At 34.9% G+C, this 23,547-nt stretch overlaps 1 protein-coding gene across 1 annotated transcript in view; it reads left to right on the top strand.

Moving 5' to 3' along the window:
- The window catches only part of LRRK2 (leucine rich repeat kinase 2), a 139,469-nt gene that overhangs the window by 74,482 nt on the left and 41,440 nt on the right, over nt 1-23,547 (top strand). Inside the window, exons 29-38 of the mRNA XM_077870443.1 lie at nt 2,089-2,318; nt 2,747-2,874; nt 4,496-4,714; nt 8,693-8,894; nt 9,952-10,040; nt 16,109-16,296; nt 17,347-17,501; nt 18,978-19,124; nt 19,270-19,461; nt 20,841-20,987. Of these exons, the coding sequence (XP_077726569.1) occupies nt 2,089-2,318; nt 2,747-2,874; nt 4,496-4,714; nt 8,693-8,894; nt 9,952-10,040; nt 16,109-16,296; nt 17,347-17,501; nt 18,978-19,124; nt 19,270-19,461; nt 20,841-20,987 (1,697 nt within the window). The remainder of the gene's footprint in view (nt 1-2,088; nt 2,319-2,746; nt 2,875-4,495; nt 4,715-8,692; nt 8,895-9,951; nt 10,041-16,108; nt 16,297-17,346; nt 17,502-18,977; nt 19,125-19,269; nt 19,462-20,840; nt 20,988-23,547) is intronic.

The raw sequence follows: 23,547 nt of genomic DNA, 5'->3' as shown, positions 1-23,547 counted from the left end.
ACAGAGCTTTTCATTTTCTCCTAGCCACACTAATGTTGAGAGCATAACTTCTCCTGATCATGCTTGTCATAGAAATGGACTGTAAAAGGAAATTATTTTTTCACCTCTTGTTACAAATATATATTCTAAAGAAATATAGCAGAGTATAATAACTTCTCAGGCTGCATTTTATATAGTAAATTGTTATCATATGTCTATTAAATCTTAAAGCATTATAGATACTTAAATAATATATAATTACTAGCTTTGATTTTACCTGGGAGGGTGAGTAACCTACTAACTCTGGTAATTTTTGAAACCACCAAAATTTTCCAAGTATCACTGTTTCTGGTCTTTACACTTGGTGAGCTTCAAATGCCTTTGGTAATGGACTTTATCTCATTCTCTGTTACCTTTTGAGCATGTCAGTCTTATTGATACTTACTTGTAAAACTGTTTATTTGCATTTCCACAAAATTATTCCTATCTATATTTATCTTTCAGGTTTCAGCTCAATCATCAACTCTCAATGTATCCTTGACTTGACTATAATATCCAACAAGGCAGGGACCATGGCTATGTTCACTCATAGTTTGATTTTTTGTATCTAACACAGAATCTGGCATACAATTTATAATTGTTGAGTTACCAGTGAAATACATAATTACCTAATTCTCTTCTGCTTAAATTTTCTTAAATTATATTTAACTTTGATCTCTTTTTATGAGGAAAGATTTGGTTTTCTGTCCTCCTGGGCTTGATTTAATTTGAAAAGAAAGACTATCACCAACTACGCTAAACTTGACTATCTTTCATCCTATCTAATTGTTTCCCATGATTTTCCCTTTTGAAAATGGATAGAAGGGATTGATTCAATTCTTGGCAAGCATTTAGTAGGACTACTTTTCAGTGTGTTATGCTATATTATCAAGCCACTATATCTACTTTTAAATGTGTTTAACATTTTTAGAAGGGAGAGACCTGCAGCAGTTTAGAAATTGTAGGCATCATTTGCTTTTTTAAAGAATGACTTTTTCAAAGAGTTTTGAATTCTTAATAAATAGATATTTGAACCATTGATATTCTTGCTTATTGATAATGCAAACAGAACTTAAGTTATATGTGAGAAAATGATTTCAATAATAGCAGGCACAATATCTCATCTGTCAGGTTGTTTTTCTAAAGCATCAAATAAATCATGAATTACTCCATATTCCTTTTAGAGAATGATTTATTTTGCTCCTCTAATTTTAAATTTTAGCAGCATTTTAACAAACTTGACATATAACACCTTTTTATATTTAAAATTTGGTATTAACATTTAACATAAAACATTTAAAATCTAGTATTAATTTAAAAGTGGTTTTATTAGCCACCTACAGCACTTCTAATTAGTTTTGATTATTTTTTTCATTAAGACTGTTTAGGAAAACATCATATTCTCTGCTGATAGTATAATAGTTTACATGCATTAATTTATAATATAACCAGTATGTTCTCAGTCTCCATTTCCATTTTATACATGCATACATATATATGAATATAGATTATATATACCATATATGAATATATGTGTACACACATATGCAGTCACATACTATATCCAATATGACATCACTATCAAAGTTTAGTGTAACAGTATGCACATATATTCTACTTTGCTGCTCTGGCATATGGGTTTTATAAAATTTTAGACCTTCCAATTTTTAGGGTTTTTTTTTTCAATTTTTAGGGTTTTATTTGTGTTATTTAAAGAATATATATCTCTACACACACGTGCATATGTATAATTCTAATTGGTTCATGATTATCAGCAGTCTAATTAGTATTGCAAACATTTTTATTGTTTCTGGTGATAATGTAATGTGTCATTATATATGATAATGTTACCAATCATTTCAACTAACTACACTAACATCACTAACAAATCTATGCACTAAGTGTATTGAAAAACATGTACCTTATTAGGTATATGGGCTATGCAATCTTTTGCATACTATATTTGAGGACAGTCTGATATTTTAAAAATTTCAATGAATAAGAATTCACCTATATCTTAAGTACACTGTTAAGCAGTTTATCATTTAATTTTTGTTTTTCAAATACCAGGTTTCTTCAACAGCGGTTAAAAAAGGCTGTGCCCTATAACCGAATGAAGCTTATGATTGTGGGAAATACTGGGAGTGGTAAAACTACCTTATTGCAGCAATTAACAAAAACCAAGAAATCAGATCTCGGGGTGCAGAGTGCCACAGTTGGTATAGATGTAAAAGACTGGCCTATCCAAATAAGAGGCAAAGGGAAGAAAGACCTCATTCTAAATGTGTGGGATTTTGCAGGTATTTATTTTGCTAAAATCCTTTATTCAGAATTTTCTTTTATTTAGGACAGGGATTTAAAAGCTGAGATCTTATTCCAATACTGCAGAGAGACCCAGTAGATCCTATGGAATTATTCCAAAGCCATTTACTTCTAATTTTACCCTTGCCACCAGAGTGATTTTCATGGAATTCTGGTGTTAGGAACTAACAGTTGGAGCCAGCTGAAGCTTCAATACTTCAGGGGGTTGGTAATTGACACACACGCTAAAAGTTACCAACTCCTAGTACGAGCCCAATGGGGTCTTCTAAACATTGTCTTTGGCTGTTTCTCTCTCTCTCTCTTTTTGTATGCTAAATATTAGATATTATCACCTAAGAAAAAAACTTTTTAAAGGCTTCTTGCTTATTGTTTGGAAAGCTAAAAGAAGTCTCTAATCCTTCTTTAGGTCGTGAGGAATTCTACAGCACTCATCCCCACTTCATGACCCAACGAGCCCTTTACCTTGCCGTTTATGATCTCAGCAAAGGGCAGGCTGAAGTGGATGCCATGAAGCCTTGGCTCTTCAATATAAAGGTCAAGTGTTCTAATTATTTGAAAGTAGAAAATATTTTTTAGGGATGCCTGGGTGGCTTAGCGGTTGGGTGTCTGCCTTTGGCTCAGTGCATGATCCCGGGTTCCCGGTTCAAGTCCCACATCAGGCTTGCTGCATGGAGCCTGCTTCTCCCTCTGCCCGTGTCTCTGCCTCTGTGTCTCTCATGGATAAATAAATAAAATCTTAATTTTTTTAAAAAAATTTTCTACATGTAATGTAATTGATTTTGGACAGTTGCTTCAAACAGCCTAAGTTTTTAAAAATAAAATTAGAAGCATTAACGTTTTGAGTTGAGAATTTTAAAGTGTAATTAGATTGTGACATGAAAATAGTGTATTCCATATTGGTAAATGTTATGGATACTTAAAGCCCTTTAAGCTGAAAGAATGGAAAATGTATAACTATTTTTGATCATTTTATTTTATTTTATTTTTGAGGAGGGAGGGGCAGAGTGAAAGGGAGAGAGAATCCCAAGCAGCAGGCTTCATGCCCAGCGTGGAGCCTAATGCAGGGATCAATCTTAAAACCCTGAGATCATGACCTGAGCTGAGATCAAGAGTTAGATTCTTAACTGACTGAGCCACCTGGGCACCCTTGATCGTTTTATTTCTTAAATGGAGGATGAACTTCCCTGACTTAAACTATACTAAACAAAAGCAATCCATACATCATCAGTTATGTCCTCACTGGCAATGTAGTAAGAAGTACTTCAGATCTTGCACTTTTAAATGGCATCAGATTAATAAACTCTTATATCTGGAATCCCTTTTTGTAATTTTTCCACTTTGTCCCTTGCTGTCATGCTGTTAGGTATTTCTTGATGTAGTACAGCTTTTTAGAATTGAGATAAAGCAAGAGTGAGTGATGTTCTTTGAATGAAGCATCAGTGGGCTCTCCTGTGAGCCAAGTCCTTAAAAGAGTTTGTGTCAGGACATTTTAGCAGATATTTTGGCTGCATACAAGCCCATTTTGTAATTTTGGTAATTTTTTTAACTTCCTTTTTTTTTGGGTCATAGCTAGCCAAAGTGAGCGAATATTATAGTGGTGGTCATACTTGCTCTAGTACCTTTTTTTGTTGTTGTTCCTGTGGACTCCAAATCGAATGACTTTAAAATGAATTCAGGAGATTGAATTTATAGATAAGGAAGAGAAAATATAAACCATATTATGTCATTTTGATATAGTCTTGGGTTTATTAAATGCTTATTTTATTTAGAAGTCCAAAATACACTTACAGAATAACCCATTTTAAGGCATAAAAGAAAAAAATAGACTTCTGTTATATAGGCTGCCTGAAAAGTGGTATAACTTGGAATAAGAAGGAGTATAAGAATGACTTTAAAATTTTTTAAGGTTAAAAGATAAATAAAATAAAATAAAATAAAATAAAATAAAATAAAATAAAATAAAATAAAATTTCTTAAGGTTACCTTTTCCCCCTAAGTTTAAGGAAGGAAAGACAGTTGACATTTTCTTCTTCTTGATGTCTTTTAATTTCTAATTTCCACTCAACTGAATTTCATAAAGAGTAAATATGAACAGAACTGTAAGCGGTCTTGATTTTAAAACAAACACAAGAATATTTTGTATCACTTCCTATAGGCTCGTGCTTCTTCTTCCCCTGTGATCCTCGTTGGCACGCATCTGGATGTTTCTGATGAAAAGCAGCGTAAAGCCTGCATAAGTAAAATCACCAAGGAACTCTTGAACAAGCGAGGGTTTCCTGCAATAAGGGATTACCACTTTGTGAATGCCACTGAGGAATCTGATGCTTTGGCAAAACTTCGGAAAACCATCATAAATGAGAGTCTTAATTTTAAGGTAATGTGGTTAATGCCTTCTGTAGACTGGTGAATAAGTATAATTTATTAACTCTCATGTTACACAACTGTCAGAAGTCTTGAGAAGAGAACAACTGTCTTAAAATTGTGAGTTTTTTTCATAGCTGTTAGGATTACTAAAGTATTTCAATTTTAAGGTTTCTTACTTCTGTCATTCCTCATTTCAAATGCATAGAAATGGGAATAAAACTAATTAGAGGATCCTGAAGGAAACGAATGTCTGAGAGGCTGAATGTTTCTGAGAGAATCTGAGAACGTGTTTCTGATGCCCTTTCTCTCACAACTTTTTGTAGTGATAATTCAGCAAAAGAATACGAGTGAATATTGGGGTCTCAGGATCATCTTTCCTCTATTCTTTGTTCTTTCTCCACTTGCTCCTTTCTTTTGGAGTTTCTCTTTTATGTACACCCTAATCTGTGCTTCCTTCACATCTCTTATCAGTGTGATACCCATTCCACATGTTTTTCTTCCCTCAGTATTGTGAGATGGCTCTTTCATGAGGTTGCCAAGATTGTGAATTTGATTTTCAACAATGTCTAAGCAATTTTTTAGTCCATATAAACTGGGTTTTCAATTTTATTTATTTTTAAAGACTTTATTTATGTTTTTGACAAAAGAGAGAGGGAGAGAGTGTGTGCATAGTAGGGGGAGAAGCAGAGAAAGAGGGAGAAGCTGACTCCCCACTGAGCAGGGAACCCGATGTAGGGCTCAAACCCCAGGACCCCAAGATCATGACCTGAGCTGAAGGCAGACACTTGACTGAGCCACCCAGGTGCCCTTGGGTTTTCTACTTTAGAAATTACGTTTTGATTTCCAAAGTTCTAGTAAGCCAAATATAATTCATAGGGTTCATAAAATACAAATAAATTGGTTATTAGGGAGAATACTTGTTTTTAATACTTGTAGGAAAAAGAAATCTTTCCTAAGTTTTACAAATACTGTACTATAAAGTACACTGAAAATTCCTCGAATAGTTTCATGAGCCAAACACAATGGTCAATTTCATTGTTAGTCCCTGTTGGTTTAGCTCATTAGCACTAATGATCAAGGCTATGGCTTATAACTAGGGTCCTGTTTTGCCTGGGCATTCCCAGCGTAATTAATAGTGTCCCACTACATTCTCAGAAGCATTCCAATTTGGATGATAAATTACACAATCACCCTGGTTATAATGTGTTGGCCAGTTAGCTTAGTTCTGTTCCATTTGCACAGATTATACTCCTATCTAAAACCTAATGAGCCATTTATAAATGTGTTGGTCTTTGTGGTGCCCAGGGAGAGAATTTGCATGTTTGTATCTTTCAACACATTTATCACAGTCACTAAAAGATTTTACCATCCGTGGGTCAGTAGTGGCATCTTATGTAAGCAGAACGACATAGTATTTATTTGGAGATTTTTGTGTTCTCTTGTTGGACATATGATTAAAGAGCAATGTGACTTTTAACAAACAAATACACAAAATTCATGTATCCAATTAAATATTCTCTATCTAGGCAGTTTTCCTCCGAGACTACACCTGTACTTACAGAACTTTACTGTTAATTATAACATTTTAGTAGCTCCTATTCTTGTCATATATGTCAGAGCATATATCATATTTTTAAAAAGACTTCTTGGAGAGGAATTTGTTTTCAAAAAGCCTGAATTAGTTGAAACAAATAGATAAAGTATGAATAGTTTAGTTGAAGTATAGATAAACTGGTTGGTTCTTCTAACTGGACTAGTAGTGCTTTAGCATGATAGCAAGTTATCACTATCAATCAATAAGACCAACTTTCTTCCTGCACTCATAAATTAACCCTGAAGCCAACACAAATGCTTTGATAAACGGCTGGATTATTGGAAGAAAGATGTATATTGCTAATGGTTGCATCATTCTGGCATTTTAGTTTGAAAATCCATCTGATTGCTTTGCAGAAAACTGGCTCTTTCAGGATCTTTCAGAACCAATGATCCTGCCAGAGCTTGAATATATTTTCATCCCTGAGATGCTTCAACTTGTATTCAAGCAGGTTTTTAAATCTATTAGAGATTATTATTTTGTACTGGCATTTGTTTTTCATTTGCTCCTCTATCTTGGCTCTTCTCTATTCTTTCCCTGTCTTGCCTTTATTAACATGTGTCTATGCAGACTCTAGAATAAAAATTTTGTTTTGGCTCTTGGTGATCCCATAATCAAGCTAAAAGGAGAAGTAGGACAAAACAGAATTCATTGCCAACATTAGCCCTTTCAATCTTGTTCAGCCCATTCGCAGAGCATTCTCTGATTGTCCTGTAACTCAGCACTATAAAATTCACCCCTTTGCTATGTAATTTGCTTTCTGTGAGAACATTGTTTACTTCTGTATGTAGATTTTCTTTCTTGAGTTAAAACACAAACTTCAATATGACGTTCTATTTTGTCTTAATTTATAAATGATGAGAAGGAATATGAAAAGTGGAAATTAGCGGATTTATATGTAATTTGCTGTGGTATTGGATACATGAAAACAGTTTTTTGAATGTTTTGAAGTGAATATGTAGGTAATAGTATGGCTGTTATAAATAAAACTCCTTAAAGTTCTACTTAAGAGTAGAAAAAGAGAGACGCCTTGGTGACTCAGCGGTTGAGTGTCTGCCTTTGGCCCAGGGTGTGATCTTGGAGTCCTGTTGTCCTGGGGTCTAGCCCGCATGGGGCTCCCTGCATTCAGCCTGCTTCTCTCTCTCTCTGTCTGTGTCTCTGCCTCTGTCTCTCTGTGTCTTTCATGAATAAATAAATAAAATCTTTAAAAAAAAGAGTAGAAAAAGAGCACCTTAAATTTGCATGTGTGTGTGTAATAAACCCACTTCTGTTTATAGTAAGTTTAAAAATTTAAGTAGAAATTCTTAGGTAAAAAGAATACAAGAATATATAAATGGGTTGAGAAATAGGGAGAGTTTGCCACCTGGTGGTTTTCAGAGGCACTTTAGTCACTATTGTTACAGTTGCATTTCTATTTAAAATTAGATTCTCCTGGGGAAAAAAAGTTCGGAAAAGATTTTTTATTATAGAAATTATCTTAAAGTGACTCTTTAAAAATTTTTTTATGTATTTCAGTTAGCATACAATGATTAGATTATGAGTGTAATAGACCAAAAAAAAATCATCCTCTCATGTCAAAATTATTTGTGTTTAGATGATTTTTTGTTTTCCCAAGTTTGAAGTTCCATGAAAAAGCATAGCTTGGGTACATTCCATTAATGTAACATTTTGCAAATAACAAGCACAAACTATAATGTTTTACCTTGGAGCATAAACATTTTCATCTAATAAATAAGGCCTTAAGGCTTTGGAATACTTACTGACTTTTTTTTTTTTTAACTGACTTCTTATGCTAACATATCTATTGCATATATGTCTAATGTCTTAGAAAATAGCAAATCCCTTATTTATGGTTAGTGATTTATCCTGGGTTGTATCATGGTTTTTCTGGGTTGTATCATGGTTTTTCTGAATTGTTAGATAAATATTTCCATATTATTTTGATAGTTCTTTCTAAATTGGCTTCTGTGTTTATATTTTTCTTATTTTAATATTTTGTTTATTCTTCACAGTTTAAATAGTTTTTTTAAAAAGATTTTATTTGTTTATTCATGAGAGACACACACACAGAGAGAGAGAGAGAGAGAGAGAGGCAGAGACACAGGCAGAAGGAGAAGCAGGCTCCATTCCATGCAGGGAGCCTGACCACAGGCTGACCCCAGCCTGTCCTGGGTCTCCAGGACCACACTCCAGGCTGAAGGTGGTGCTAAAGCACTGAGCCACCCGGGCTGCTCCAGTTTAAATAGGTTTACATCACATTTTGATTTTATTTAAAAAATACATTTCTGAATAATATTTTACTTTCCTAACAACTATTAGCACTGAATTTACCAACCACCCGACAAGCATATGAGTGAAATGAATTTTTACAGCTTGTCATTTGTAATTACACAGATCCGAGATCAGCCTGTTGTTGGGCAGCTGATTCCAGACTGTTATGTAGAACTTGAGAAAATCATTTTATCAGAGCGTAAAAATGTGCCAATTGAATTTCCTGTAATCGACCGGAAACGATTATTACAACTTGTAAAGGAAAATCAGCTGCAGTTGGATGAAAATGAGCTCCCTCATGCAGTTCACTTCCTAAATGAATCAGGTTTGTGTGTTTGTTACATATTTTTTCAAAGCTCCAGTACAACCATTTATGAGAATATATCTAAACCTTGCACAGAATTTACATACAAAACTTAATAGAATTTCCATAAAATTCTTGGACCATTGACTTTTTCCTTTTGAAAGGTCATCATGTGCAATAATGTTGAATCATATGCCATATTATAGAAAATCATTTAGAAACCATCTGGGACAGTGTTGGGAAGAGTATCCCAGCAGGAGTTAAAACATGAGGGTTCTAGAAATTGGCTTAACTATTCAGGAGCTTTGAGACCCTGAGCACAAGCCATATCTTTTCATAGTATCATTTGAATTTAGTGTGTGTGGAGTTATTTGTATACTATAAAGGGGAATTATTATTGGGGTGCTCTAACTGGGCACTTAGAGGATCAATGGTTGCCTGAAATAATAATGCACCTTTTAGAATGGCAGATCCTGCCTGTTGCATTGCACATAGTCAGTGTGACCTCATAGATGAAAACACTTGCAGAAGCTTCTGTGCTATTTGTGTATTTGATCAATATGACCTTGCTAGAAAGGTATGAGTTGATTTGTAGTACTAGAGTTAAGCGGCTGAGAAACTGCTTTTAATCCCTAGATTCTGTTGTGTGAAAAATAAATCTTTACATGGATTATAATCTGTTCCTTTTTCCCCATTATTCTTAAGCCAGTAGCTTTCTGCAATATTCTGTATTTCTTACCTATATTTGAAAATAAGATATCTTTGTAGGATATATTTAGAAAACTAAAAAAATTCTGTGAATTTTTTATTATTTGTAAATATATATACAAGACAATGCATGCCATTGTCTCACATATGCTTGTATATGATTATTTTATTTAGTTCAAAAATTCCTTTGTATATCTGGACATTAGAGCTTGGGAACTGGAATGCCCAGGTTCTAGTCTCAGCTCTGCTACTAACTGTGCTGAGATTTCCTCATCTGTAAAATGAGGAGGTTGGACTAGAGTCTCTCAAAAGCCCCTTTTTATTTGTATATTGTGGATTCCATGTTTCACTGTTTGATTTTTTACTATAGGGGTCCTTCTTCATTTTCAAGATCCAGCTCTGCAGTTAAGTGACTTATATTTTGTGGAACCCAAGTGGCTTTGTAAAGTCATGGCACAGGTTGGTGTCTGGTATTTTTGTGGCATGAGGGTAATGACTGAAGAGTGCTAAAAATGATGGAATTTATATTCAGTTAAGGTAGAAAGTCCTGTACATGTAGAATACTGTAGATCAATTCATGTAGGAGTCTACATAAAGTAGAGCTTCATGAAAGAAGGGACAATGTCTGAGAGTTCACCTCAGTGTCTTTGTTTCCAACTTACAGACAGATGTTGTACCACTGTGTTCCACAGTGCTTTTCTAGATCCTTATGACACTTTGGTTTGGTTATTGGTATAGTCAGTTGAATGGAAGCTTTGTGAAAATCCTTGGGGGAAATATACATAAGAAAATTGTATCTTTGGGGTAAATCCCCAACAGTGCAATTGCTGGGTCGTAGGGCAGGTATATTTTTAACTGTTTGAGGAACCTCCACACAGTTTTCCAGAGTGGTCCAACGAAAGATGAATGGATAAAGAAGATGTGGTTTATGTATACAATGGAATATTACTCAGCTATTAGAAATGACAAATACCCACCATTTGCTTTAACGTGGATGGAACTGGAGGGTATTATGCTGAGTGAAGTAAGTCAGTCGGAGAAGGACAAACATTATATGTTCTCATTCATTTGGGGAATATAAATAATAGTGAAAGGGAATATAAGGGAAGGGAGAAGAAATGTGTGGGAAATATCAGAAAGGGAGACAGAACGTAAAGACTGCTAACTCTGGGAAACGAACTGGGGTGGTAGAAGGGGAGGAGGGCGGGGGGTGGGAGTGAATGGGTGACGGGCACTGGGGGTTATTCTGTATGTTAGTAAATTGAACGCCAATAAAAAATAAAATTAAAAAAAAAAAAAAGAAAATTGGATGATGAGCCTAAAACCTTTAGACAGGATGAAGGGAAGTTTTGACTCTTGAGTGGAATATAAGCTCTAAATGCTTACAGTTTTGAAAACTGGATGGTGATGGTTATGGCTGTCCTTTTTCCATTTGTATTTCATATGGAAAAGTTTTTCTTTTGCCAATGATAATCAATTACCAGTAAGTTTATCTTAATTAGTTACCATCTCTATAGGTTTGCCATAGAAAAATACATTCAAGCAGAACACACTAGCTCAGTGTTTCTCACTGTCAGATTGCACCAGATAATTATTTGTTGTACATTATAGGATGTTAGCAGCATCTTTGGTTTCTACCATCTAGAAACCAGTAGTACTCCCCTAGTGTGACAAGCACAAATGTGTCCAGACATTGCCAAATAGAGGTGGGGGTGCAAAATCACCCTGGTTGAGAACAACTGCATCTAACTTAATCATGAACTGAAGGGAGCTTGAGGAGACTCTCTAACACATGTACTCACTCACTGACAACTATTTTGTTTGTGAGCATAATGCACAGTTTTGAACGTGACTCCCTGAATCCCTAAAATGATTCTGTCTTTTTACATTAGAATCATCTCTTCTAACTAAACCATAATAGTAATTAAATTCCCTCATAATTTTGAATGTTAGTTTCTAAATTTTATCTAAGGAATAAAAGGACAGGAAACTAATTTTTGGCTAAATCCTATATCATGGACTTTGAGAGCATTTGAAACACAATCGGCAATTGTAACATGATAGTAATAGCTATTTTGGTAGATGTTTTATTTTTATTTATTTATTTTTTAAAAGATTTTATTTACTTATTCATGAGACACACACACACACACACATACACACACACACAGAGGCAGAGACACAGGCAGAGGGAAAAGCAGGCTCCATGCAGGGAACCCGACATGGGACTCGATTCCGGGTCTCTAGGATCATGCCCTGGGCTGAAGGCAGGCGCTAAACCACTGTGCCACCAGGGATCCTGATAGATATTTTTAAAGTAGATTTTCATCCTTTTGCACAATATGCCATGGAAAGTGATTCCACTCATTTGCTAAATGGGAATGAAGCTGGTAGAGTGGTCAAGGGTACAAGCTCTAGAGTCGGCATGACCTGTGTTCAAATTTCTTCTGTATCTTTCTTAACTTTGTGACATTTCTTAATGTTTTAAGCCTTTGTTTCTTTACTTGTAAAATAAGGAAAATAACTGTTATTTTCTACATTGCTTCCCTAATTCAGTGTAAGTGAGAAGTAAATGTTAGCTAATTTTATGTTTAACCTATTTGGTAATTAAAGATATTATTTTAGGAAATGAAAAAAAAAACCCTTCAAAATTGTAAAGATGTATCCATGAAATTTTGGAAAGTGTGCCAGGTACAGAGCTAAATAAAAAATCTGTGTAGGTGGGTACGTTCTGTACAACAAAGGGAGTTTTAAATATACCCTGAAGATTTTTGTTGTCCTAGATGGTGCACTGTATCAGAACATAACTAAACTCTAGATAGTCAAGAAAAGGCTAAAGTTGCACTAAAAAGTGATGTTTTTCCATGTGAATTGGTAATATTTAAAATTACGCAGATACAGATAATATAGGAGGGCCTCTTATTCAGTAGAATAAAGAAGTAGTTTGCATCAGAATCACCGTCTTTTAACAAAAGCAACCTTCTACCATAACCACAATAAAATCCCTGAAGATTCATGGAGAAATTAAGTTGAAACTCCATGAAAGTTCTTATTAGCATAGTTATACTATAAACATGATAATTTAAGTGAAAATTAAGTCAAGAATTTGAACAGTTCCAAGTTATATTGAAAGATCTAAAAGAGTCAGTAGAACAATTAAATTTCATATTAATTTAATAAATGCCATCATTTTTGTTTATGCTGATATATTAAAGTATAATGTCATTTTCACCAAGACTTAAAGAAAATGAAAGCTATAAATGATCAAATGAAAACAAGAATGAATTGTCTGATATCCATCAGCAAAAATAAATAGGGGTATTCACCTCCATGAATCATCAAGGCAAGGTCAGAAACAATTTCAGGGTGCAGAAGCTCTAAGAGCCTACCTACCCTTCTCTTTGCTCCAGACTATTAGGTCATTAGATTTATTAAAGATGTTTCCGTCATTGCACAGAGAAGTTTGCAAAAACTCATTTAACCATATGATAAAAGAGATATGAAGGACACTTACTGAATTAATCAGGTGGAACATTAAAAAGCTTGCATGGCAATGTAATCTTGTTAAAAACTTGGGTGAGGAACTTGGGAAATTTTCTTTCTTTGCATAACGGCATACGTTAGGAATTATAAATTATGAGGCAGAAGGAATATAAAGAGTTCTTTCAAAGGTGATAAAATTTAGATAACATTTCAGTTTTGCATTGCTATGTAACAAGATACCCCCAAACTTGGAGTAAAACATCAACATTTTATTGTTTCTCACTGTTCTGTGGGCTGACCACGCTCAGCGGAACAGCTCTGCTGCCATGGCATTGGCAGGGGTCATTCACTTGGCTTCCTTCATTGAGTCAAGCTGCTGAGTCCAAGAAACTTACACTCACATTTTTGGTATGTTGGTGCTCCACCATGTAGTCTTTCATATGACCAGTCCTCTCAAAGGGTGGGCCCAGAGCTGAAAATGTCAGTTGTGCCATGTTCTAATGACTGGAGTAACCGTAGAGCCTATCCAGGTTCAAGAGGAATCAAGGATCCTTCAAGAAATGAAAGATCAAACACCACACCTGTGTAGGAAGAGAAGCAATTCATGTGTCTGTCTTTGGAAACCATCTACTACAAATAGTGGTAGTACACCATAGATCTACTTAAAAACATCAAGCACAAACTCCTATTTTATTTTATTATTTTATTAATTTTTAAAAAGATTTTATTTATTTTTTCATGAGACCCACAGAGAGAGAGAGAGGCAGAGACACAGGCAGAGGGAGAAGCAGGCTCCATGCAGGGAGCCTGATGTGGGACTTGATCCTGGGACTCCAGGATCATGCCTTGAGCCAAAGGCAGATGCTCAACCACTGAGCCACCCAGGCATCCCAACAAACATGCCAATTTTAAATCAATGTTTCTAGGAGTGCACAGCTGGCTCAGTCAGAAGAGCTTGCAGCTCTCAATCTTCCAGGTTGTGAGTTCAAGCCCCATGTTGGGTATAGACATTACTTAAAAAAACCTTAAGAAAATTTTAAAAATGAAGTCAAAGTATCAAAATAAATTAGAGTGAGTATATAATAATGGCTAACATACAAGGGGTTACTTATGTGCTATTCAAACATTTTCTCATGTAATTCTCAGAGCAACTCTTTTAAATGGTACTAGATTAGTCCTCATCCTGAAGATGAAGAAATTGATGGACAGAGAAGTTAAACAATTTATCCAAATCAACATATTTAGGAAGAAGTAGAGTTGGGATTTCAAACTAAGTAGTTTGACTCCAGTGCCCCTAAATCAAACCCCAGAATAAAATGCTCTACACTTTCTTTTCCCCAGATTCACTCATCCAACATTGATTTGAGACCTACAGTGTCCCAGATGTTGTTCTGATGCTGGATAAGCATTATAAGCATAGATAAAACAATGTTCCTGCTTTCGTGAAGCTGATATTCAAATAGGAGGAAATAACCAATAAATAAACACTTAAAATGTCAGGTGGCAGATGCTGTAAAGAAAATGCAAAATATGGTTGGAATAGAGAGGGAGTTGTCAGACAAGGTCTTATCAACTTTATTTTCAAACAATTAAAAAAAACTATGGATTCATGAGACACATACACACACAGACAGGCGAGGGAGAAGCAGGCTTCTTGAGGGGAGCCTGATGTGGGACTCGATCCTAGGACCCCAGGATCATTACCTGAGCCAAAGGCAGATGCTCAACCACTGAGCCACCCAGGCACCCCTGGTCTTAACAACTTTAAAAATGCCAGAACAGCAACCAATTTTCCTTACCACCTGATTTGTAAGAGCAGTCTGGGCTCTAAAGTGCACAATATGGGAGAAGTCCCACACTGCAGTTTTTATTATTTAATGACCCACTTATACATTGTTGTTAGACACCATTGTGTTCAGCCAGTCATGCATTCATTGATTCAATAATGATTCAATACGTATAATTATGTACCAAACAGAGATATAGAGATAAAGGAGATAAGTCCGTGGACCTAAGGATTTTACAATCCAATATTTCACCCACCTACATGATAATGTACATAATATATGCTCCTATTGAAGTATCCCTTATATGCTAAAGATCGAGTAAAGAAATTAAGCACAAACTTAAAAAAAATCATTTGGCTAAGTAAAATGAATAGGAATATGTAGATAGTAATAGCTAACATATGAGGGCTTACTATAAGCTAAAAATTGTCATATGCACTTTGCATGCCTTTTGTATGTTATCTTATTTCAATGTCATGACAGTCTAAGGGTGAGTCACTTTTATTATCTGGTCTGATTGAAACTGTGGCTTAAGGAAATTATATACCTTTCTCAAGATAACGCAGCTAGTACTAGAACGTGGATTTGAACCTGGGTTCTTCTGAAGTTATACTTTTAACTTCTGTGATGATGGTCAAAGCTGAAAGTATGGTCTCTATAGTAGAATCATCAGAGTTTCTTGTTAAACAAGCACATTCTCAAGCTTCATCTCAGACCTACTGATCCAGGCTCCATCTGGAGTCCAGCGAAATTCTGTAGTTACTTTGTGTAAGAATCACTAACCTGTACCACATACTGCCTCTCTTCCTATTGATGGAAACCGTTTTCCTTTATGCTCAAGTAACATTTCTAAGGCAAACCTGTGGCAAACCTGTAATGAGAACATAGTCTAGAGGATAATTTCCCAATAAATATATTGTTGATGAGGCTATAATAAGGATGAAGGGTGTTGGATTGATTTGTTAATTGGAGCTGGGGAAGGTTTAACATTCATTGATTGCAGAGGATCTCTATAATATTTGATTTGCATTCACTCTCTTAATTTAATTTTTTTTTTTTTTTTTTTTTGTGGAGGAATGGTTGCCCTACTGGGCTTCTGGTTACAGGGCTTCTAGTAGAGAAATCAGGTGCCCTGTTACACTTGACAACATTAAATTGTTTTGATCATATCAATAGCAAAGAGACACAAAATGCTTTAAATTAAACACTTTTCAGAGAATGAATTCTAGTGATTATTTACGAGTTTAAATCTTTCAGATTTTGACAGTGAAAGTGGAAGGCTATCCAAAACATCCTAAGGGAATCATTTCACGTAGAGATGTGGAAAAATTTCTTTCAAAGAAAAAGAGATTTCCAAAGAATTACATGTCACAGTATTTTAAACTGCTAGAAAAATTCCAGATTGCCTTGCCAATAGGAGAAGAATATTTGCTGGTTCCAAGCAGGTAAACCTAAACTGGAAATTCACCATCTATTATATGTTTTAATTGTCAAAATAACTTTGGTTTATGATAAATGTATTAATTTTTTTGCTTCTTGTGTACACTCTCTACTGAAATGTAACATTTACTTTTAATGAAAACACTACGTTTGACACTTCAAAGGTATAGTAAATGATTTGTTTTATGTATATAATTACTGTTTGGTTTACCACTACTTGAATTACTTAAGAAAGGAAAATAGTGATGTGTGTGTGTGTGTGTGTGTGTGTGTGTGTGTCTTTAAATGGTGCTGAGGGAGTTATATTAGGTTCTGGAGGATAGTGCGTTTTCATCAGAATTTATTTTTTAAAGGATTTATTTATTTATTTATTTATTTATTTATTTATTCATTCATTCATGAGAGACACAGAGAGAGAGAGGCGGAGACATAGGCAGAGGGAGAAGCAAGCTCCTCAGGGGATTCAATCCTGGGACTCTAGGACCATACCCTGAGCCAAAGGCAGATGCCCAACACTGAGCCATCCAGACGTCCCTCATCAGATGACTTTATGGCAGTGAATTTTCAGAGAGTGGCAACACAATGAAGGCCTAAGTTCTAGCTCTGTATTATAGAAATTTTTCTTGTTGCTTTATAGTTTCTTATTGCTGGGAAATGTTATAAGGTATATGACATTGCAAAGTGCAAATTGCATTGATTGGTAGATGCTATTCAATTCTAAAAATACATGTACACTTTTTTCTAGGACATGACATTTTTTCAAGTTTTATATAATCCCTTAAAACCTGTCTATGCATAACTAATTGTAATAATTTATTTATTAGTATAAATGGGATTACTGAAAAAAATGCATCTGAGCATGTATTTGAATTGACTAAATAGCCATTGAATTTTTGAAGAAGGAAGGTCATGTAGCAAAAGAACATTATAAAAACGTGCAATTGCCTACAATATTTATCTTCGACTCATTGATTTTAAGTAGTAAAGCACTCTGGTTAACATGGTTGGGTAAATTTTTATGAAGCTATGTAATGCTGATACCCTTTTCTCTTTAGTTTGTCTGATCACAGGCCTGTGATAGAGCTTCCCCATTGTGAGAACTCTGAAATTATCATTCGACTATACGAAATGCCTTATTTTCCAATGGGATTTTGGTCGAGGTTAATCAATCGATTACTTGAAATTTCACCTTACATGCTTTCAGGAAGAGGTATGTATTTAATGAAGTCTCAATATTTGAGAAGTTAGGGGGGAAGCATATTAAAATTGACATGTCATTTTCACAGAGTTCATGTATTTGTAAGGCCACTGAAAATCAGAAAATAAGCTTATAGGACTTCAGAGTAGCCAGGATAAGGACACATAGGCTCATTTAAGTTCATGCAGTTTGTCAAGAAGAAAATTTCTTAAGTCCTCACTCAAAGCGTATTTGTTTTTATTTTAGACACATTTATAATAAGTATGAATATCTTGCTTTCCAAGCTAGAGTAGACTAGAATCAACAGTTTTAGAAGGTAAGATTACTAGGATTCACTGGTGTTAAACACATGCACATGTGTAAACCGACACACACAAATGAACAAAGAAAAATTACAAGTGACTATCACTGCAAAGCCAGAGAGTCTTAGTTAACAAAAGTAACAGGTTCTGACCATTCAGACCATTCACTGTAAAGACTTAAAAGCTCTCTTGCTGTGCAATTCCTGAGGGATTTATAAAAAAGATTAAAAATGGGTCTTTAGGGCAGCCCTGGTGGCTAAGCAGTTTAGCGCCGCCTTTGGTCCAGGACCTGATCCTGGAGACCTGGGATCAAGTCCCGCGTCGGGCTCCCTGCATGGAGCCTGCTTCTCCCTCTGCCTGTCTCTGCCTCTCTCTCTCTCTGTCTCTCATGAATAAATAAATAAAATCTTTAGAAAAAATGGGTCTTTATAATGCTAGCTCCTCCTTCTTGAAGAAAGGGAGAACTAGTGCTCCAAAGGAAAAATATCATTTTTGGGGGCGGGGCTGGGGGGGGGAGTTAAAAATCAGCTTTATGCATGTGTTACTGTATTTTGAAATAAACCTTATTTTGCCTGCAATTAATCAATATGTAGGTAGTTACATCACATTAAAATAAATCATTCCAGAAGTTTTTATTTTAGTGTGACAACCAACCTCCTTTTAAGAGTTTTAAAAGTTATGAGAATTTGGGGTGCCAGTGGTTCAATTGGTTAAGCAGCTGGCTCTATTTCAGCTCAAGTCATGATTTCAGGTTTGTGAGATCAAGCCCAGCCCAGTATTGAACCTGCTTAAGATTCTCTCTCTCCTTCTCCCTCTGCCCTTTCCCACCTTTCACTCATGCACACTCTCTCTTAGAAAAAAAATTGGAAGTTATGATTACTTATTTATGATTCTTTTTATTCTATTAAGCATATCAAACTATTTTAACATCATGAATCTGAACTATCTTTTAGGTTACCTACTGGGCATTTTATTTTATTGCCTTGCAAAATTGAGGTTAAAATACTTAATTTCATGCACAATAGATATGAATGAGGAGTTGTGTCATTAACAATTCCAATACTTTGTTTCAAAACATATGTATCTCTATTACTTACTTGTGGCATTTGCAGTGATTTTTCTGCTCTTTTAATTTATGAAGTTCATAATTAATGGATACATTTGGGTCCATTTAAACTTCTTTCAGAACGAGCACTTCGCCCAAACAGAATGTATTGGCGACAAGGCATCTACTTGAATTGGTCTCCTGAAGCTTATTGTCTGGTAGGATCTGAAGTCTTAGACAATCACCCAGAGAGTTTCTTAAAAATTACAGTTCCTTCTTGTAGAAAAGGTAAGGAAATTAATTCAAAACTTTGAATTGTACCACTAAAGAAATATAAACATTTTTTTTTCAAACTTTGTAGTCCCTCTTTCTAGCTTTGCAACAGAATAAGGTTCAGATAGGGTGTTGATGAGCTCTTCTTTGGATCATGTAGGCTGTATTCTTTTGGGCCAAGTTGTGGATCACATTGATTCTCTGATGGAAGAATGGTTTCCTGGATTGCTGGAGATTGATATTTGTGGTGAAGGAGAAACTCTGTTGAAGAAATGGGCATTATATAGTTTTAATGATGGTGAAGAGCATCAAAAAATCTTACTTGACGACTTGATGAAGAAAGCAGAAGAAGGTAGTATTGATGTAAAACTTTCAAATTTTTTAAGTGATCCTTTCAATGTTCAATGGCCTACTGGGCAACATAACCTCAACTATGAAATAAGAATACTAGAACCTACCTCATAGAATTGTTATGAGGATTAAAATAGATGATACATGCTTCCAGAATTTGGCTATTGTAAATAATGCTGCAGTAAACATAGGGGGTGCATATATGTCTTTTTGAATTAGTGCTTTCTTTTTGTTTGGGCAAATAGTCATGGAATAAGCAGAATCACATGGTATTTCTATTTTTAATTTTTCAAAGAACCTCCACACTGTTTCCCACAGTGTCTGCACCAATTTGTATTCCCACCAACAGCATGTGAGGGTTCTTTTTATTTCAATCCCTGCCAACACTTGTTATTTCTTGTTTTCCATTGTAGTCATTCTGACAGGTGAAAGACGATATCTCATTGTGGTTTTGATTTACATTTCCCTGATGATTAGTGTTGTTGAACAACCCAAGTGTCCATTGATAGGAGACTGTATAAAGAAGATGTAGTATGTGTATATATATGTGTGTGTGTATACATATATGTGTACATACATACACACGTGGGATACACATACATAGATACATACATATATGCACTATATATATAATATATACATACATACACACTGGAATATTACTCAGCCATAAAAAGAATGCTATCTTGCCATTTCCAACAACATGGATGGACCTAGAGGGTATAACACTAAGTGCAGTAAGTCTCAGACAAAGACAAATGCCATATGATTTCACTCTTTAGAACTTAAAACACAGAACAAACAAACAACAACCAGAAAAAGGAAGACATAAAAAACCCAGACCCTTAAATACAGAGAACAAACTATTGATTACTAGAAGGGAGGTAGGTTGAAAGACACATGAAATCAGTGAGTGGGATTAAGAGTACATTTATCATGATGAGTACTGAGAAATGTATATTGTATATCAGTATATTGTACACATGAACCTAATATAACACTGTATGTTAATTATACTTGCATAAAAAATATAATAGGATGATACATAAAAATAATTTAGCAATTTGTTAACCATGTAACAAGTGCCCCCACATATGTGGTAAAAGTAGAGAGTAGATGATTTCTTAGACAGATGTCAGTCTAAGGAAGTTCTGAATTGTAATTTCTAATGAGTGAACCTAGGAATGAATTTGTAACATTCCAAGTGCATAGGTGTTAACTGAACCTTTAACGCTTTATCAGATTTTCTAGAGAAAAATAGGATTGGTAAGAAACCCTAAAAGAAGAATTAGAAATCATAGGAAATATGATTATTTTTGTGCAAATTTATGTATATCCTTAAAAGTTTGTTTTAAAAAAAACGTTTTGTGTACTTTTCAGGAGACCTTCTAGTAAATCCAGATCAACCAAGGCTCACCATTCCAATATCTCAAATTGCTCCTGACTTAATTTTGGCTGACTTACCTAGAAATATTATGTTGAATAATGATGAATTGGAATTTGAACAAGCTCCAGAGTTTCTCTTAGGTAACTACTTTTGCTGGTTTGAGAATAAAAATTAGGATATAATTTTTCCTTTATAATCTAGAAAACATTAAAATATAATTACATTGTCATAGTTTTATTGTCTTCATATATTTGTTATAGTGGTTTTTTTTTTCGGAATGATATACTTGAAAGTAGTGTTACAGACATGGAATTTGCTTTGCATACATTCTCATGGACTAGATTCGAGATAAGAATGGGACTGCCATGGAAGTTCATGTGTTTGTAAAATATATCCTTGCATTTGTTTTAAGAGCCAGAAATTGGGCAGAGGACAGATAAGGAGATTTTCAGTTGTGTAATGCAGTCATTTTTCAGTCTCAAAAAGATGGGATAGGTAAAGGAAGAACACCTCTAGGTAGTCATAGAAGCAGTTTTGTTCCTCAGGATAACAAGCATGAATTCTCATAAAAAATATTCACAAAAAGCAGTTTGAGATAAAAAATTTAGAAGCATTATGTTGGTGACATACTCAAGTTCTGAGAGACTCGGAACAGTCAAGAAAGAGCATTGGGTTAAATTACTATAATTTGAAGACAATTATGGCTTTACTTTGTGGAGTATTCACTGTTGTGTGTGTATACATTTAATTTTAATTAAATTTCACAGAAAGAATGCCTAAAATATGTCTGTTAGGGCATTAAAATTATTAACAAAGAATGTCCAAGATTTGTGACATGACATGTAAAAGGTAAATAAACTGCTTTACACCTTTATTCTTCACATCAATTGAAAAAAATTAGAATGAATTTGAATGTTTTGGAACTCTGGAAGTGAATATATTATTGAGTTAACACAAAATGCTGAATTGTCAATGCCAAATTTTAGATTTTAACCAATGCCACACTTGACTTGTGATTTAAAGGGTACAGGTAAGTACCAGGCATTCTGTATTCTTTCTCTGAAGAAGTCTCAGGCTACAGACAAAGCTCCCCAGAATATCTCTTATTAGTACATTAATATGTGTTTCATATTAATGGATAGTTTTGAGCAATGTATGTAGAAATGCTCACAAAATTCATTTTGAAGCACTTACTTTTTTTGTTTTATTGATATAGTTGACATACAGCACTGTATAATTTTAAGATATACAGCAAATGATTTGAGTCTACATATATTTTGAAATGATTACCATAATGAATTTAATTAAAATTGATTATCCCATATAGATATAAAATAGAAGAAAAGATATTTTTTTATTTGTGGTGAGATCTTATAGGATTAACTCTTAACGACTTTAAATATATTTCACATAGCAGCATTAACTGTAGTCATCATGCTGTACATTCCATCCCTAGTACTTATTTATCTTATAACTGGAAGTTTTTAACCTTTGACCACCTTCAAAAGCATCTGTATTTTGTTCTGTATGCCATTAATTACACAGAGGAAAGTGTTCATAGAAGTACTCCCATTCTCTAGTCTCCTGTCCCAGAAACCCATCAATTTCATGTTTATTTACAATTTCAGGGTTTCTCAAACTCTATACTGTTGCTTTTTTAGATTGGCTGATTCTTTGTTATGGGGCTGTCCTGTGCATTGTAGGATGTTTAGTAGCATCCTCTCTTCTACCCACTAGATGTCAGTGGTGTATCCTCACCCCCCCTCCCCAGGTGTGACAATCAAAAATGTTTCCAAACATTGCAGAAATTAGAGGGTATAGGGAGGGGAGCAACATCATTCTAGTTGAGAATCATTGACTAAACAAATGAGATATATCCTTCTAAAAACATTTTATAATCAGAGACACCCCCCACCCCCCGCCAAGTATATTTATGCTACGGTAGTGTGGTAGAGGTCATTCATTGCTATTTTCCTTATAGAGTGGGAATGAATTTCGGGCTTCCAGTTAACACTCTCTTTCCAAGATAGCAGTTACTATATGACACTTCTTGTTAGATTTGTGAATATTGATGGACTTGTTTTATGAAAAAAATTTAAATGCACAGGTATGGAGTTGTATGTATCTGTTTGAGGAATTGTGGGGTGCATTTCCCCTTCAGGAGATTATTTTTTCCAGAGAGCCACACGAAAGGTACTTGAGGGGTATTATTTGATGGGGTTAGTTATTCTCAACCGTGGTTGCTCATTAATATCACCTGGGAATTTAAAAAAAAATTCTAATGACCAGTAATTCCTGTAATTAATTAGGTCAGAATCTGTGAGGGTGGACCAGACGTTGGTACTTTTAGAAAGCTCCTCAGATGTCCTGTGCAGCCCAAACTGAGAGAACTTCTGGGCTAGAGTACTGAGAATGAGTGGCAGGACAGGAAGAGAACCACAAGGGGGAATTTGGGGAATTTGGAGCTACAACATGGATTTGTCCCTGATTTGGGATCTTATTTAGTAGACAGCATAGCATAATTTATTTTTGAACAAGAGAGTGACACAATCAAAGTATAATTATAGGGAGCTTGATTTTGCAGGAGAAGTAGATGGCATTGGATAGAATGAACTCAGTAGGCCTCCATAGTCTAGGCAGAAAGCACCAAGGTCACCAGATGGGTGTGGTGGGGACGGAAATGGAAAAGAGGCAAGGGAA

This window comes from Canis aureus, chromosome 25 (genome assembly GCF_053574225.1).
Source record: "Canis aureus isolate CA01 chromosome 25, VMU_Caureus_v.1.0, whole genome shotgun sequence".
NCBI classification, from domain to species: Eukaryota; Metazoa; Chordata; class Mammalia; order Carnivora; family Canidae; genus Canis; species Canis aureus.
The sequence above is the reverse complement of the archived record's forward strand: the minus strand, read 5'-3'. Positions and strand labels throughout refer to the sequence as shown.